General features: G+C 38.6%; 2 protein-coding genes across 8 annotated transcripts in view; both read right to left on the reverse strand.

Moving 5' to 3' along the window:
- The window catches only part of SLC9A7 (solute carrier family 9 member A7), a 167,426-nt gene that overhangs the window by 125,366 nt on the left and 22,894 nt on the right, over positions 1 to 19,166 (reverse strand). The window lies entirely within an intron of this gene.
- Positions 425 to 2,194, reverse strand: LOC103889045 (charged multivesicular body protein 5-like). Its single transcript, XM_054544165.2, has one exon. The coding sequence runs from the start codon at positions 1,595 to 1,597 to the stop codon at positions 1,091 to 1,093; it is 507 nt and encodes a 168-aa protein (XP_054400140.1). The 5' UTR covers positions 1,598 to 2,194; the 3' UTR covers positions 425 to 1,090.

Consider the following 19,166-nt stretch of genomic DNA (forward strand, 5'->3'; position numbering starts at 1 on the left):
GTGAGATTCCCTCTCAAAACAACAACAGCAGCAACAAACAATGACATTTTAAAAACGATTAATTCCACTTCTTTTTATTTTTTTGAAGCAGTTGCTTTTTTTATTGTTAACAATCCCTCATATGAGAATAGCTCATTGCGGTTAACAAGGTACTTATGACCATTACCTCAATTATTCCTCACAAAAGCTCTATGAGATAAGCATGATTTTACTAATAAGGAAACAGAAGCTTAGAGAAGTTGAATAGACTACTCAGTAGTTAGTAAATGGTAGACCCAGGGCCCAAGCCCAGATTGTTCCTTGCTCTTTCCTCACAATGGTTAACTTGGTTTCTGTAGTGGAGTTATAGGCTAAAATGACATTAAAATTCTATTAAATGTGGTTTCCGCAGTAGAGGTTTTAAGCTGAAGTGATATCATTAAAATTATATCCTTTTGAAAAATATTTATTGAGTATAAATAAATGTCCTATACATTAAATATCAAGAAATATTCATTATTGATTACAAGTCAAGACGTAATACTGAGGGAACCACAGAATAAAAATACCCACTCATGATACAGTAGTGATAACTCCATTCCAATATTGGACACAGTAATGATTTGTTCACAAGACACAACAAAACTCACCAAAAAGGCCATCACTTTAACCAACCTATAATACCACAATAGAAAATGGTTCTGAAACATAATATGAACAGCCCCAATAATCTCATCTTTGTCTTATCAGTTTATCAGGTCATTTTGAGACTGCAGAGTTACAGTGTCATGTATTTTTAACATTCCATTTCCTTAATTTTATTTCAAATTATTACTAATGAATGAAAACAAGTCATACAAGCCAAAGATACTTTTAAACTAAGTTCAATTTTCATAGGAAAAAAAGGAATCAAATTTTAGTACAAAAAAAGCATTTCCCAAACAATGAGTCTCCTAATGGAAAAAATAAAAGAGCAATGTAATTAAACTTTCCTTCAAAGAAAGGAAAGAAACGTAAATCTGTTATGTCAATTTGGAAAGATAAATATTTCTTAGTCCCCTAGTGCCATAATATGTGTTTGTTTTACAAGATATACTTGAATGATGCCAATCTATGAAGTAGGGATCTGTGGCAATCCAAATTCATCCACCAGAACTCCATCCTTGTTTTTTGTATCAGTGGGAACACCTTCTGGAATTGCAGGTGCAGATGCTGTCTCATCCAAATAAGAACTGTCTTCATCAGCCAGAAGCTCATCACCCAGTGCATCCAACTTTGCTTCTAGGTCATCTTCATCCAGTTCTGGTGTGCCATAACTGCGACTCAGTGCTTCTTGGATTTCATTTACATCTTCCATCATATCCTCTAGCTGGTCTCGTAAATCCTCAATCTGGTCGATTTTCACTTGCTTGTATGCCTTCTTCATTTCCTTTACTCCCAGTTTCATAGCATCAACCGTGGTCTTGGTGTCCTTCAATGACTGGATAGTATAATTGGCTTGTTCCACGTTGAATGACTGTTGGGCAAGATTGTCCTGCTGCTGCTCATACATCCACTTTTGCTTTAAAACTCGCGAGGCTTTCTGCTGAACCATACTCTTTGCAGGACCCTCTCTCATCTTCTTGATCTGATCCTTATACTTCACTAGCTCAGCATCCAATCAAGAAATCTTCTTGGATTCTGCCCTGCTGTCCACCGTGTCAATGCAGTCAGTCAGGCTGGGCAGTGGAGCCTTGGGTTTCACTTTCCCGAAGAATTGGTTGATCTTGAGTGGCCACAAAGAAACCCAAACACTGGAGCAAAACCATAAACCACTTATTTCTTATGAGGAAGAATGGGGGAAGAGAAGCTATAGAAATCAGAAGGGTTCAGAGCAGGGAGTCTAGAGGCAGACTGCCTGGATTCAAAGCTCAGCTTCACCATTTACTAAGCTACATGACCTGAGCAAGTCACTCAACTTCTTTGTGCCTCAATTTTCTCATCAGGAAACTATAAATGGTATTGAGTTGTTAGAAGAATTAAATGAGTTAATATTTATAAAATGTCTGGAATGGACCAGGAGCCATGGCTCACTCCTGCAATCCTAACACTTTGGGAGGCCGAAGTTGGGAGGATCGTTTGAGCCCAGGACACTGGGGCTGCTGTGAGCCATGATCACACCACTGCACTGCAGCCTGGGTAACAGAGCAAGACCCTGTCTCAAAAACAAAATAATAAAAATAAATAAAATAAAATGCCTGGAATGGTGCCTGGCATATATAAGCACTGTTAAATTTTGTTATTTAAAATAAAAACTTTTAAAATGTTTAAACAGCTAAGAAGAGCCCCTGGCCCCATTCAGACCTCTCACCAGAGCTAAAGTTGGAAGTTCTGTTCTTCCTTCTTCCCCAGACCATGTGCCAGAACTGCTGACAGCAGTCTCAGTGTCTGTCCTGAAGGCAGATGATCCTCCCTATTCTCACCTTATCATTGCTCTAACCCCCATTCAGATCCCCCGTATCCCCAACACAAGTCCAGTTAGCCCAGTTTGTAATGCTAATCTTCCATTTCAAGGTGTCAGTGCAGTGGCACAGCTACGGTGATGAGATCAAGCGGCAACCAGAGCCCCAAGACACACACCGGTTTCCATTTAATACAATATTTACTTACCTTTATATTAGCACACAGGAGAGGAAAACCATCAGGGACCGCAGCTTCATCTCAATGGGACGCCCAGCAGCTACCCAAGTCTACAGCTACTTCTGCCCCTCATCCACACAGGTCACGTATGACTGCCACGGATGATAGGCAAGATGTCTGTGGATTTTGTTGATGAAAAAAAACACAGCCTTTTTCCTGTCAATCTTTTATACCACCTTCAGGAATAGCAAATGTCCCCACGCCAATTTACAGCTTCCCAGTGGAGGGGCAGCTCCATGTGACAACCAAGGTAGGTGCAACATCCCCGAATTATCTTAACTCTTACTGTTTTCAATGACATAGAGCATAGGAGGCCAGGGTCACTCTCAGGTAGGCCTAAATCAGCCCAAGCCTTCACTCATGAATGCCAATTCACTTTTTAATGGAATGAAGCCTTGGGCCCCAAAAGGGCAATCAAGGTCCCCCACAATCTATTGCCTGAATATGTTTCCTGTCTCATCTCCTACAACTGATCCCCACATACCCTAAACTCAGCCACACAGCCTGCCTCACCCTTTGGCTCACTGTGCACAGTTGTGTTACACTCAAGAGTGTCAACTCGGGGGCAGAAACCTTTTATTTTCTCTTCCTATCACCTGGTACCCCAACGCAATCTCTTAAACACTAAAAATTCAGCAAAACCTTAACTGCATTTAAGCAAATGAAGCTGGGTCACAATTACTCTGGTACAGTGAAGGAAAGTCATGGAATTTTAAAAGTTCCGATGTCTAGATGACAGTGATCCTTATACACATGAAATGTTAAAGGCCACAAGCCTCATCCAAACCACTCTCTTGATTTCATAGCAGGAGGAAGATACTCCAGAGGGATCGCAAAGCTAATTTCTTAATAACTCCCTTTGCATAATGTTCCCATAGCCATCCTTGTGAGTAGGGCCTGTGTCCCTGTATAACAAATAGTCAGCAAATGCTTGGGTAGCCAGCATATGACTTAGTCTTGTGAAAAATTATGATTGCGCTTGAGTCTCTTCATGGAAAGATTTAAATCTGTACTTAATGCCAAAATAAACACAAAGAACCAGCCAATGTAAATTAGGGATATCCCAAAGTTTGACTTAGGCAAAAATCATCTCTGATCTTCAGAAGTAACTGAACGTCTCCTGCAATATCATTTTTGGTATCCCTTGACTGTTAGTGACCAATTATTGCACGATGGCACAGTGACCAGCATGACAATCTGAGTAATATAAAAAAAGTGTACCATTTGTATTTATTAAGTCTATATGTAAGATGGAGTAAAAATTGTATTAATCTCTTGAGAGATATATTTACCTTTATTATTGTAAGAATAAAGTACCAATTAATGACTGTGAGAGCTGTTAATTTGATATACAAAATAGTTAACCTATTAAGAATGTATTAAGATAAACACAAAAAGCACAAACAATAAAGGAAAAAATAACTGATAAACAGGACTTTGTCAAAAACTTAAAATTTCTGTTCTTCAAAAGACACAGTTCAGGAAATGAAAAGACAGGCCACAGACAGGTAGAAAATATTGCATACTACTTATCTGACGAAGGACTGGTATCCAGAAAATATAAAATACACAACTCAATTAGACAAAAAAAGATAAATTTAAAATGGGCAAACAAGTACAAACAGAGACTTCAAAGAGGATATACAGATGGCCAATAGGCATAAGAAAAGATGTTCAACATTATTAGTCAGTAGGGAAATGCAAATTAAAACAGTAAGATACCCTTTCACACTAGAATTGATAAAATTTAAAATTCCTAAATAACAAAAGTTGGTAAAGGTGTGGAACAACTGAAAAGCTTCTACATTGCTGATGGAAATGAAAAATGTTCAGATCTTCTAAAAATGATTGCCAGGTTTTTAAAGTTAAACATACACTTACCATGCAACCAAGGAATCTCACCTTGGGTATTTATTCCAACAGAAATGAAAACCCGTGCTCACACAAACATGTAAGCAAACGTTCATAGTAGCTTTATTTATAATACCTCATAACTGAAAACAACCCAAATGTTCAATGAATGGTGAATATATAAGTAAAGTGTGATATATCCAGACAATGGAATATTACTCAGCAGTAAAAAAGGAACAAACTATTGATACATATTACATCACAGATGAATCTCAAAAGCATTATGCTAAGTGAAAGAAGCTAGAAAACAAAAGGTTATCTAATACATGATGTTCTAAAAACGGCAAAACTATAGAGACAGAAAACAGATCAGTAGTTGCCAAGAGCCAGGGTAGGAGAAGGGCATGTTCTGCAAAAGCAGATTTCCAGGAGGATAGAAATGTTCTATTATCTTGATTTTGGTGTGGTTACACAAGTGTATGCAGTGTCAAAATTCATTGAACTGTATATTTAAAAGAAATGAATTTTGTTGTATGTAAATTATACCTCAATAAACCTGGCTTTTAAAAAGGGAATACATTAAAAAATAGGTAAACAGCCAGTGAATATTTGAGTGAATTAATGAATGAAGAGTGCAATAATTAAATAACTTAAGGAAAAACAATATATTTGGTTAAGCCAATAAATACCTAAAAATTTAAGTAACAATACAAGATACAATAATAGATATTAGATTATAACATAATTCTAGTCTTTGTAGAATTGTTTGGTGCATTAACATTTATAACATTGCAAAACAAACTTTTAGAGTTGCATTTAATTTCTAGTTATCTCTTTCATATGACATACATACAATCTAATGAACTCACATGCAATCTAGCAACTGATGGTGCTGAGAAATTATCTCTTGCTGCCTGGGCGTGGTGGCTCATGCCTGTAATCCCAGCACTTTGGAAGGCCGAAGTGGGTGGATCACCTGAGGTCAGGAGTTCAAGACCAGCCTGACCAACACAGCAAAACTCCATCTCTACTAAAAATACAAAATTAGCTGGGCGTGGTGGTGGGTGCCTGCAATCTCAGCTACTTGGGAGGCTGAAGCAAGAGAATCGCTTGAACCAGGGAGGCAGAGGTTGCAGTAAGCCAAGATCACGCTACTGCACTCCAGCCTGGGCGACAGAGCGAGACTCCATCAAAAAAAAAAAAAAAAGAAAGAAAGAAAGAAAAGAAATGATCTCTTGCCTTCAATGTCAAACTTTAAAAAGATGATTCCTGGGGGGGAGGAGCCAAGATGGCCGAATAGGAACAGCTCCGGTCTACAGCTCCCAGCGTGAGCGACGCAGAAGACCGGTGATTTCTGCATTTCCATCTGAGGTACTGTGTTCATCTCACTAGGGAGTGCCAGACAGTGGGCGCAGGTCAGTGGGTGAGTGCACTGTGCGCCAGCCGAAGCAGGGGCAAGGCATTGCCTCACTCGGGAAGCGCAAGAGGTCAGGGAGTTCCCTTTCCAGGGGTGACAGACGGCACCTGGAAAATCGGGCCACTCCCACCTGAATTCTGTGCTTTTCCGACGGGCTTAGGAAACGGTGCACCAGGAGATTATAGCCCGCACATGGCTCAGAGGGTCCTACGCCCACGGAGTCTTGCTGATTGGTAGCACAGCAGTCTGAGATCAAACAGCAAGTCGGCAGCGAGGCTGGGGGAGGGGCGCCCGCCATTGCCCAGGCTCGCTTAGGTAAACAAAGCAGCTGGGAAGCTCGAACTGGGTGGAGCCCACCACAGCTCAAGGAGGCCTGCCCACCTCTGTAGGCTCCACCTCTGGGGGCAGGGCACAGACAAACAAAAAGACAGCAGTAACCTCTGCAGACTTAAATGTCCCTGTCTGACAGTTTTGAGGAGAGCAGTGGTTCTCCCAGCACGCAGCTGGAGATCTGAGAACGGGCAGACTGCCTCCTCAAGTGGGTCCCTGACCCCTGACCCCCGAGCAGCCTAACTGGGAGGCACCCCCCAGCAGGGGCAGACTGACACCTCACACGGCCGGCCAGGTACTCCAACAGACCTGCAGCTGAGGGTCCTGTCTGTTAGAAGGAAAACTAACAGAAAGGACATCCACACCAAAAACCCATCTGTACATCACCATCATCAAAGACCAAAAGTAGATAAAACCACAAAGATGGGGAAAAAACAGAGCAGAAAAACTGGAAACTCTAAAAACCAGAGTACCTCTCCTCCTCCAAAGGAACGCAGTTCCTCACCAGCAACGGAACAAAGCTGGACGGAGAATGACTTTGACGAGCTGAGAGAAGAAGGCTTCAGACGATCAAATTACTCCGAGCTACGGGAGGATATTCAAACCAAAGGCAAAGAAGTTGAAAACTTTGAAAAAAATTTAGAAGAATGTATAACTAGAATAACCAATACAGAGAAGTGCTTAAAGGAGCTGATGGAGCTGAAAACCAAGGCTCGAGAACTACGTGAAGAATGCAGAAGCCTCAGGAGCCGATGCGATCAAATGGAAGAAAGGGTATCAGCCCTGGAAGATGAAATGAATGAAGTGAAGCAAGAAGGGAAGTTTAGAGAAAAAAGAATAAAAAGAAACGAGCAAAGCCTCCAAGAAATGTGGAACTATGTGAAAAGACCAAATCTACGTCTGATTGGTGTACCTGAAAGTGACGGGGAGAATGGAAACAAGTTGGAAAACACTCTGCAGGATATTATCCAGGAGAACTTCCCCAATCTAGCAAGGCAGGCCAACATTCAGATTCAGGAAATACGGAGAACGCCACAAAGATACTCCTCGAGAAGAGCAACTCCAAGACACATAATTGTCAGATTCACCAAAGTTGAAATGAAGGAAAAAATGTTAAGGGCAGCCAGAGAGAAAGGTCGGGTTACCATCAAAGGGAAGCCCATCAGACTAACAGCGGATCTCTCGGCAGAAACCCTACAAGCCAGAAGAGAGTGGGGGCCAATATTCAACATTCTTAAAGAAAAGAATTTTCAACCCAGAATTTCATATCCAGCCAAACTAAGCTTCATAAGTGAAGGAGAAATAAAATACTTTACAGACAAGCAAATGCTGAGAGATTTTGTCACCACCAGGCCTGCCCTAAAAGAGCTCCTGAAGGAAGCGCTAAACATGGAAAGGCACAACCGGTACCAGCCACTGCAAAATCATGCCAAAATGTAAAGACCATCGAGACTAGGAAGAGACTGCATCAACTAACGAGCAAAATAACCAGCTAACATCATAATGACAGGATCAAATTCACACATAACAATATTAACTTTAAATGTAAATGGACTAAATGCTCCAATTAAAAGACACAGACTGGCAAATTGGATAAAGACTCAAGACCCATCAGTGTGCTGTATTCAGGAAACCCATCTTACGTGCAGAGACACACATAGGCTCAAAATAAAAGGATGGAGGAAGATCTACCAAGCAAATGGAAAACAAAAAAAGGCAGGGGTTGCAAACCTAGTCTCTGATAAAACAGACTTTAAACCAACAAAGATCAAAAGAGACAAAGAAGGCCATTACATAATGGTAAAAGGATCAATTCAACAAGAAGAGCTAACTATCCTAAATATATATGCATCCAATACAGGAGCACCCAGATTCATAAAGCAAGTCCTGAGTGACCTACAAAGAGACTTAGACTCCCACACATTGATAATGGGAGACTTTAACACCCCACTGTCAACATAAGACAGATCAACGGAGACAGAAAGTCAACAAGGATACCCAGGAATTGAACTCAGCTCTGCACCAAGCAGACCTAACAGACATCTACAGAACTCTCCACCCCAAATCAACAGAATATACATTTTTTTCAGCACCACACCACACCTATTCCAAAATTGACCACATACTTGGAAGTAAAGCTCTCCTCAATAAATGTAAAAGAACAGAAATTATAACAAACTATCTCTCAGATCACAGTGCAATCAAGCCAGAACTCAGGATTAAGAATCTCACTCAAAACCGCTCAACTACATGGAAACTGAACAACCTGCTCCTGAATGACTACTGGGTACATAACGAAATGAAGGCAGAAATAAAGATGTTCTTTGAAACCAACGAGAACCAAGACACAACATACCAGAATCTCTGGGACACATTCAAAGCAGTGTGTAGAGGGAAATTTATAGCACTAAATGCCCACAAGAGAAAGCAGGAAAGATCCAAAATTGACACCCTAACATCACAATTAAAAGAACTAGAAAAGCAAGAGCAAACACATTCAAAAGCTAGCAGAAGGCAAGAAATAACTAAAATCAGAGCAGAACTGAAGGAGATAGAGACACAAAAAACCCTTCAAAAAATTAATGAATCCAGGAGCTGGTTTTTTGAAAGGATCAACAAAATTGATAGACCGCTAGCAAGATTAATAAAGAAAAAAAGAGAGAAGAATCAAATAGATGCAATAAAAAATGATAAAGGGGATATCACCACCGATCCCACAGAAATACAAACTACCATCAGAGAATACTACAAACACCTCTATGCAAATAAACTAAAAAATCTAGAAGAAATGGATAAATTCCTCAACACATACACCCTCCCAAGACTAAACCAGGAAGACGCTGAATCTCTGAATAGACCAATAACAGGAGCTGAAATTGTGGCAATAATCAATAGCTTACCAACCAAAAAAAGTCCAGGACCAGATGGGTTCACAGCCGAATTCTACCAGAGGTACAAGGAGGAACTGGTACCATTCCTTCTGAAACTATTCCAATCAATAGAAAAAGAGGGAATCCTCCCTAACTCATTTTATGAGGCCAGCATCATCCTGACACCAAAGCCTGGCAGAGACACAACAAAAAAAGAGAATTTTAGATCAATATCCTTGATGAACATTGATGCAAAAATCCTCAATAAAATACTGGCAAACAGAATCCAGCAGCACATCAAAAAGCTTATCCACCATGATCAAGTGGGCTTCATCTCTGGGATGCAAGGCTGGTTCAATATACGCAAATCAATAAATGTAATCCAGCATATAAACAGAACCAAAGACAAAAACCACATGATTATCTCAATAGATGCAGAAAAGGCCTTTGACAAAATTCGACAACCCTTCATGCTAAAAACTCTCAATAAATTAGGTATTGATGGGACGTATCTCAAAATAATAAGAGCTATCTATGACAAACCCACAGCCAATATCATACTGAATGGGCAAAAACTGGAAGCATTCCCTTTGAAAACTGGCACAAGACAGGGATGCCCTCTCTCACCACTTCTATTCAACATAGTGTTGGAAGTTCTGGCCAGGGCAATTAGGCAGGAGAAGGAAATCAAGGGTATTCAATTAGGAAAAGAGGAAGTCAAATTGTCCCTGTTTGCAGATGACATGATTGTATATCTAGAAAACCCCATTGTCTCAGCCCAAAATCTCCTTAAGCTGATAAGCAACTTCAGCAAAGTCTCAGGATACAAAATCAATGTACAAAAATCACAAGCATTCTTATACACCAATAACAGCCAAACAGAGAGCCAAATCATGAGTGAACTCCCATTCACAATTGCTTCAAAGAGAATAAAACACCTAGGAATCCAACTTACAAGGGATGTGAAGGACCTCTTCAAGGAGAACTACAAACCACTGCTCAAGGAAATAAAAGCGGATACAAACAAATGGAAGAACATTCCATGCTCATGGGTAGGAAGAATCAATATCGTGAAAATGGCCATCCTTCCCAAGGTAATTTACAGATTCAATGCCATCCCCATCAAGCTACCAATGACTTTCTTCACAGAATTGGAAAAAACTACTTTAAAGTTCATATGGAACCAAAAAAGAGCCCGCATCGCCAAGTCAATCCTAAGCCAAAAGAACAAAGCTGGAGGCATCACACTACCTGACTTCAAACTATACTACAAGGCTACAGCAACCAAAACAGCATGGTACTGGTACCAAACAGAGATATAGATCAATGGAACAGAACAGAGCCGTCAGAAATAATGCCACATATCTACAACTATCTGATCTTTGACAAACCTGAGAAAAACAAGCAATGGGGAAAGGATTCCCTATTTCATAAATGGTGCTGGGAAAACTGGCTAGCCATATGGAGAAAGCTGAAACTGGATCCCTTCCTTACACCTTATACAAAAATCAATTCAACATGGATTAAAGACTTAAACGTTAGACCTAAAACCATAAAAACCCTAGAAGAAAACCTAGGCATTACCATTCAGGACATAGGCATGGGCAAGGACTTCATGTCTAAAACACCAAAAGCAATGGCAACAAAAGCCAAAATTGACAAATGGGATCTAATTCAACTAAAGAGCTTCTGCACAGCAAAAGAAACTACCATCAGAGTGAACAGGCAACCTACAGAATGGGAGAAAATTTTCGCAACCTACTCATCTGACAAAGGGCTAATATCCAGAATCTACAATGAACTTAAACAAATTTACAAGAAAAAAACAAACAACCCCATCAAAAAGTGGGCAAAGGACATGAACAGACACTTCTCAAAAGAAGACATTTATGCAGCCAACAGACACATGAAAAAATGCTCATCATCACTGGCCATCAGAGAAATGCAAATCAAAACCACAATGAGATACCATCTCACACCAGTTAGAATGGCAATCATTAAAAAGTCAGGAAACAACAGGTGCTGGAGAGGATGTGGAGAAACAGGAACACTTTTACACTGTTGGTGGGACTGTAAACTAGTTCAACCATTGTGGAAGTCAGTGTGGCGATTCCTCAGGGATCTAGAACTAGAAATACCATTCGACCCAGCCATCCCATTACTGGGTATATACCCAAAGGACTATAAATCATGCTGCTATAAAGACACATGCACACGTATGTTTATTGCGGCATTATTCACAATAGCAAAGACTTGGAACCAACCCAAATGTCCAACAATGATAGACTGGATTAAGAAAATGTGGCACATATACACCATGGAATACTATGCAGCCATAAAAAATGATGAGTTCATGTCCTTTGTAGGGACATGGATGAAATTGGAAATCATCATTCTCAGTAAACTATCGCAAGAACAAAAAACCAAACACCGCATATTCTCACTCATAGGTGGGAATTGAACAATGAGAACACATGGACACAGGAAGGGGAACATCACACTTCGGGGACTGTTGCGGGGTGGGGGGAGGGGGGAGGGATAGCATTGGGAGATATACCTAATGCTAGATGACGAGTTGGTGGGTGCAGCACAGCAACATGGCACATGTATACATATGTAACTTACCTGCACATTGCGCACATGTACCATAAAACCTAAAGTATAATAATAATAATAATAATAATAAAAGATGATTCCTGAAATTTTTAATAAAATTGCAATAATAATATCTTTCTGAATAAAATTTCAGATTTATTTAACTCAGAGTTTCATTCTAAGTTGGTGATATTTTGGTTTGGATAAATAATTTTTAACCCTTGCCATTCAACATTTAGCTAAAATAGTTATTCAGTAGCTAATCTGTTAACTTTCACGGTTTCAAGTTCTGGTTCATGCTCAGCCTGCCTTCACTAAACCAATGTCAAAATACACTCTGGGGTTCAGCCTTCATACCCTTTAAGGACTTATGATAAACTCACCATTACATCCAACATTTACACTAGAAATCCTAATCAATCTTCACAATGTTGATTTCTTACATTAATTTTCAAGATAATTCATTGTAAGACAGAGATATAGTAAGAATCACTTGAAAATTTTCAGAAAATATCCTGGGCTATGAAAATGAGAGTAAAAAATGAAAAAAAATGGAGCTAAGCAAAATCTTTTTTAAAAAAGAAAATAAAGGAAATCTAGAACAACAATAGTGGTTAAAGATATAATGGATGAGGCTGGGTGTGGTGGCTCATGCCTGTAATCCCAGCACTTTGGGAGGCCAAGGCAGGAGGAACACCAGAGCTTAAAAGTTCAAGACCACCTTGGGAATCAAAGTGAGACCTGGTCTTCTCAAAAAATGAACAAAATTAGCTGGATAGAGTGGTGCATGCCTGTAGTCCCAGCTACTCAGGAGGCTGAGGTGGGAGGACTGCTTGAGCCCAGGAGGTCAAGGCTGCAGTGAGCCTAGATCACACCACTGCACTCCAGCCTGGGCAACAGAGCGAGACTGTCTCAAATAAAAAAAAAAATATATATATATATATATATATATGTGTGTGTGTGTATATATATATATATAATGGATGAGAAGACCTTGTTTATAATGGTATCAAAAATATAAAATATCCAGGAATAAACTTAAGAAATGTACAAAACTTAAGTGGAAGACTCAAAAACACTCCAGAAGAACACAAAAGGCTTTAACCAATGGAAAGTCACAGGAGATCTTTGAATAGGAAGAATCAACATCATAAAAATGATTCTCCCACTTCGACTCATAAATCCAATGCTATCCAATAAAAATACCAATAGGCATTTGGACAGAAAATAGGAAAGCTAATTTTAGAGTCATACACAAAACTAAACAAACAAGAAGAACCAGGAAGACTCAGGGGGAAAAAAAGCAATGAGAAGCCACCAGCCCTACCAGATTTTAAAATATGCTCTAAGGTCCATAACAATTGGTACTGTGGTATTAATTCATGAATAGAGAAATACCAATGGACCAGAACAGAAAGTCCAGAAATATATACAGGTAGTCAGTGGATGAAAGAGAAGGCATCTCAAATCAGTAGGGTCAATATGGACATTTTAGTCACTGGTGTTGGGACAATTTGGTAGCTATTTGGTGGGGAATATCTTTCTAATGATAAGGTCCAGGCATCTTAAAAAAAAATGGGCCAGGTATAGTGGCTCATGCCTGTAATCCCAGCACTTTGGGAGGCCAAGGTGGGAGGATCACTTGAGGCCAGGAGTTCGAGGGCAGCCTGGGCAACATAGCCATACCCCATATAAAAAATTAAAAAAAAAATCAAAATAAAAATTAGCCAGGTGTGGTTCTAGCTATTTGTGAGGCTGGGGCAGGAGGACTGCTTGGGTCCAGGAGTTTGGGATTACAGTGAGCTATGATTATACCACTGCAGTCCAGCCTGGATGACAGAGACCACGTCTCTAAAAAATAAAAATTTAATAAAAATTTAAAAATAAAAAAATTGAAGATTCTGAACACTTGATAGTTACAACAACAAACTTCTAAGAAGGAGGAAATACATAAGCAAAGCTAAAAAGGAAAAACTGAAAAAATATTTGCCATTTATCACAGATAAAGGGCTAATCTCTGTAATACACAAAAAACTCCTAGGACTCAAGAAAAAAGACAAGCCCATGGGAAAAAAAATAGACAAAAGAATATAAGTAGGCAATTCACAGAAAAAAAAAATACGAATGGCCCTTAAACTTTTAAGAAGATATTCATCATTACTTATAAGAGAAATGCAAATTAAAATGACACTGAGGGCTAGGTGTGGTGGCTCATTCCTGTAATCCCAGCACTTTGGGAGGCTGAGGCGGGCGGATCACTTGAGGTCAGGAGTTTGGGACCAGCCTGGCCAAGATGGAGAAACCCTGTTTCTACTGAAAAAAAAAAAAAAAAAATTAGCCAGCCATGGTGGCAGGCGCCTGTAATCCAAGCTACCCGAGAGGGAGGCTGAAGCATAAGAATCACTTGAACCTGGGAGGCAGAGGTTGCAGTAAGCTGAGATTGTGCCATTGCGCTCCAGCCTGTCTCAAAAAAATAAAAAATAAAATAAAATGACGTTGAGACATCATTCCCTCATACTTAACAAAAATCCAAAAGTTTGGCTGGGCACGGTGGCTCATGCCTGTAATTCCAGCACTTTGGCAGGCTGAGGCGGGAGGATCACCTGAGGTCAGGAGTTCGAGACCAGCCTGGCCAACATGGTAAAACCCCTATCTCTACTAAAAATACAAAAATTAGCTGGGCATGGTGGTGGGCACCTATAATCCCAGCTACTCGGGAGCCTGAGGCAAGAGAATCACTTGAACCCGGGAGGCAGAGGTTGCAGTGAGCCAAGATCGTACCACTGCACTCCAGTCTGGGCGACAGATTGAGACTGTCTCAAGAAAAAAAAAAAGATCCAAAAGTTTGATAACACATCCTGTTGGTGAGAAGATGGGGAAATAAGCACTTTCATATATTGTGGAGGAAGTAAAAAATGCTACAACTTCTAATGAGAAGAATCTGGCAATGTCATCTAAAATTGCAAATGCATATACCTTTTAATCTAACAGTCCCATTCCCAGGAATCTATTCTACAAATACACCCGCACATACATAAGATGCTCAAGGTTTCCCGCTACAGTATTGTTTGATTACTATAAGAAACAACCCTAGGGCCCACCAACAAAGGACTAAATTATGGTACATCCAAACAATAGAATACCATGCAGCTATGAAAGAAAAGAATGAGGAATACCTCTTCGTACTAACATGGCAAAATCTCTAGGACAAATTAAGTGAAAAACACAAGGTGCAGTACAGGACACATGGTATACTACCTTTTGTCAGAGAAAAGGTGGAAATTAGCACATATATTTGTATTTGCTTTTATTTATGTAAAGAAACACTGAAATGACAAACAACTAAGAAAAGTGGTTACTACAATGTTAAGGAGAAATGGAGAGTTGGGGGTGAGGTATACCTTTTCAATCTGTCTCTTTTAAATTTGCTTTTATATGTAGACCATGTAAATGTATTAACTACTCAACATTTTTTAAATATTGGCAAAAAAGACTCAGGAAGTACAAAAATAGGCAAGACTAAACAATACATTATTAAGGGCTATATACACATGTTACAAACTTAAAAAAACTATTTGCTGCTATCCATAGCAAAGAATTTGTTGCTAGCAGATCTGCCTTACAAGAAATACTAAAGGAAGTCTTTTAGGTAAAAGGAAATGATACTAGACAATGACTCAAAGCCACACAAAGAAATTAAGAGCACTGGAAAATGTAAAAATATGAGTAACTATAAAACACTATATGCATTTATACCTTTTTCTCTTCTCTAAACTCTTAAAAAGACATAAAACTGAATTAAACAATAATTACAATGCTGTATTGTTAGGGTTGTAGCTTATATAGATGATACATATTTTATGATACTAGCATGATGGAGGGATGTGGTAATGGAGTTAGAATCAAAGAAAGTTTCAATATTTTACTGGAATTAAATTAGCATCACACTAAAGTAGATAGAGATTAAGTTAAGATGACTATTGTAATCCCTAGAGCAACCACTATGAAACTAACTAAAAAATATAGTGGAAAAAACACAAACGAATTAAAATGGTAAACTAGTACCATCTCTCCCACACACATGGAGGGCAGTGAAAAAGAAACAAAGAATCAAAACTTACATGAAATACATAGAAAATAATAGCAAAATTGCAGATATAAATCCAACCATACGAATACTTACATTAAACGGGACTGGACTAAACACTGCAATCAAAAGGCAGCAATTGTCACACTGGGGAAAAACCCAAGATTCCACTTTATGCTATCTAAAAGAGGCACATTTTAGATCAGGGCTTCTCAACCTTAGCACCACTGAAATTTCAGGCTGGATAATTCTTTGTTGTAAGGGCTCTCCTGTGCATCATACGATATTTAGTAGTAGCCCTGGCCTTTATTGATTAGATGTCAGTAGCTGCCATGCAGGTATGACAACCAAAAATATTTCCAGCTATTGTCACATGTCACAAGGGGGCTAAATTGCCCAGTTGAGAACCATTGCTGTAGATTAAAACACACACACACACACACACACACTCACACACATATGTTGAAAGTAAAAGGACTGGAAAACATATGCCAGGTAACACCAATCATAAAAGCACTAGAGTAACTACATTTATAGGAGATGAAATAAACTTCAGACAGTAAATATTATAGACGGAAAGACCCTTCATTATAATGTCATCAGGAAGATATAAAAATTATTAAAGTGGACACATCTAAGAACAGAATACCAAATCACTGAAGCAAAAATGAACAGACATTAACATTTCAGTCTTTGTTTATCTGGAAATGTCATTATTTCACACTCATTTTTTAATGTAAATCTTCACTACTTTTGTTCCTTTAATTGCTGACCGGTCTATGATGTTCCCTGTGCTGGCAGGGACCTGATGAGTTATTAAGGATCTGGAAGGCTTCAGGTGGCTGAGACTCTTCTACAAGAAATGGCCAAACTGAAAAGACACATGAAAAAATGCTCATCATCACTAGCCATCAGAGAAATGCAAATCAAAACCACAATGAGATACCATCTCACACCAGTTAGAATGGCAATCATTAAAAAGTCAGGAAACAACAGGTGCTGGAGAGGATGTGGAGAAATAGGAACACTTTTACACTGTTGGTGGGACTGTAAACTAGTTCAACCATTGTGGAAGTCAGTGTGGCGATGCCTCAGGGATCTGGAAATAGAAATACCATTTGACCCAGCCATCCCATTACTGGGTATATACCCAAAGGACTATAAATCATGCTGCTATAAAGACACATGCACACGTATGTTTATTGCGGCACTATTCACAATAGCAAAGACTTGGAACCAACCCAAATGTTCAACAACGATAGACTGGATTAAGAAAATGTGGCACATATACACCATGGAATACTATGCAGCCATAAAAGAAGTTCATGTCCTTTGTAGGGACATGGATGAAATTGGAAATCATCATTCTCAGTAAACTATCACAAGGACAAAAAACCAAACACTGCATGTTCTCACTCATAGATGGGAATTGAACAATGAGAACACATGGACACAGGAAGGGGAACATCACACTCTTGGGACTGTTGTGGGGTGGGGGGAGGGGGGAGGCATAGCATTAGGAGATATACCTAATGCTAAATGACAAGTTAATGGGTGCAGCACACCAGCATGGCACATGTATACATATGTAACCAACCTGCACATTGTGCACATGTACCCTAAAAATTAAAGTATAATAATAATAAAAAATAAATAAATAAATAAAAAATAATAAAAAAATAAAAGAAATGTTGAAAGAAAAAAAGAATTAAGGAAAGTGAACTATGGTGTATTAGAAGCTTCTAGATTTTCTAATTATGTGCTTACTTTATTTAAAATAAATTTAATTTTTTATTTCAAAAGAAAAAAAAAAAAAAGAAACGGCCAAACTGGCCACAGTCATTTTTTTTTTGCATCACCACACTTACTGTTTTTTTAAATCAATTTTATTGAGTTATAATTCACATCTCACAAAATTCACTCAATTTAAGTGTACAATTCAATGATTTTTAGTAAATTTAACAAGTTATGCAACCATCAACATAATCACTCCAATAAGATCCCTGGTATCCATTAACAGTAAATACCAGTTTTCCAACTCCAGCCCTCGGCAACCATTAACCTACTTTGTTTCTATATATTTTCCCCTTCTAAACATTTCATATAAATGAAACCGCTGATCTTCTGTGGCTGATCAGCGGTTTCAGTGGCTGATCTTTTGTGCATGACTTCTTTCATTTAGCATAATGTACCTATGTCTTTATATTTAAAGTGGGCTTTTTTTTGTAGACAGCTTATAAATTGTGTCTGCTTTTTTTAATCCAATCTGATGATCTCTGTCTTTTAGATGATTCACATTTTCACATCTAAAGCAACTATTTATATGGAGGGTCAAAATATACCATCTTGTTAGTTGTTTTCTATTTGATCAATTTGTTCCTTTTTTCCTCTTTTTTCTGCTTTCTCTGGGTTTTATTGAGCATTTTTTTATTATTCAATTTATCACCTCTATTGACTTATTATTTATACCTCTTTTTTAACTTTTTAAATAGTTATCCTAGGGTTTACAATACGTTTTTAAATAATCTGAGTTCAAATAATATAGCCACTTCACAAGGAGCATAGGACCTTATAACAGTATTTTACCAATTCCTCCCTCCCATCTTTGTGCCATTGTTGCCATACATTTCACTTTTACATATGCTATAAACACACAACACATTGTTATAAATTTTATTTTTTAAAAATCACTTATTTTTAGAACAATTAAATGTTTAAAAGATTTCATCTTCACTTATTTCATTTCTGACATTCTTTGATTCTTTTTGTAGATCCAGTTTTCCAAATTATATCATCTTTTTTCTGCCTGAAGAATTTCCTTTAACATTTCTTGTAGAGTGGGTCTGCTGGCAATAAATTCCCTCAGTTTTTGTTTATCTCAAAAAGTCTTTTTTCTTCTTCATTTGTGAAGGACATTTTCACTGGATATAGAATTCTGGGTTGACAATTTCTTCTGTCATCACTTGAAAGAAGCCACCCCACTGTCTTCTTGCTTGCATGGTCTTTTACTGAAAAGTCTGCGGTATTTCTTATCCTTTTCCTCTGTATATAGCGCTTCCTCCTCCACTCCTCCCCCTGCCCCTCCCCGCACCCAGACACCTTGTCTTTAGTTTTAAGCAGTTCAAATGTGATATGCCTGGGTATCTGTTTATTGTTTTGGTATTTATCTTGCTTGGTGTTCTCTAAAGTTCTTGGATCTGTGGTTTGGCATCTGTCACTAATTTTGGAAAACTCTCAGCTATTATTTCTTCTAATATTTCTGTCCCATTCTCATTCTCTCTCTTCCTCCCAAGATTCCAATTATGTGAATGTTAGACCATTTGACATTGTTACTCTTCTCTTGGATATTCTGTTCTGA

This window comes from Pongo abelii, chromosome X (assembly GCF_028885655.2).
Source record: "Pongo abelii isolate AG06213 chromosome X, NHGRI_mPonAbe1-v2.0_pri, whole genome shotgun sequence".
Taxonomy (NCBI): domain Eukaryota; kingdom Metazoa; phylum Chordata; class Mammalia; order Primates; family Hominidae; genus Pongo; species Pongo abelii.

What these genes read in the sequence shown, in the direction of transcription:
- LOC103889045 (XM_054544165.2), bottom strand. Translation starts at nt 1,597, where the DNA reads ATGAGAGAGGGTCCTGCAAAGAGTATGGTTCAGCAGAAAGCCTCGCGA.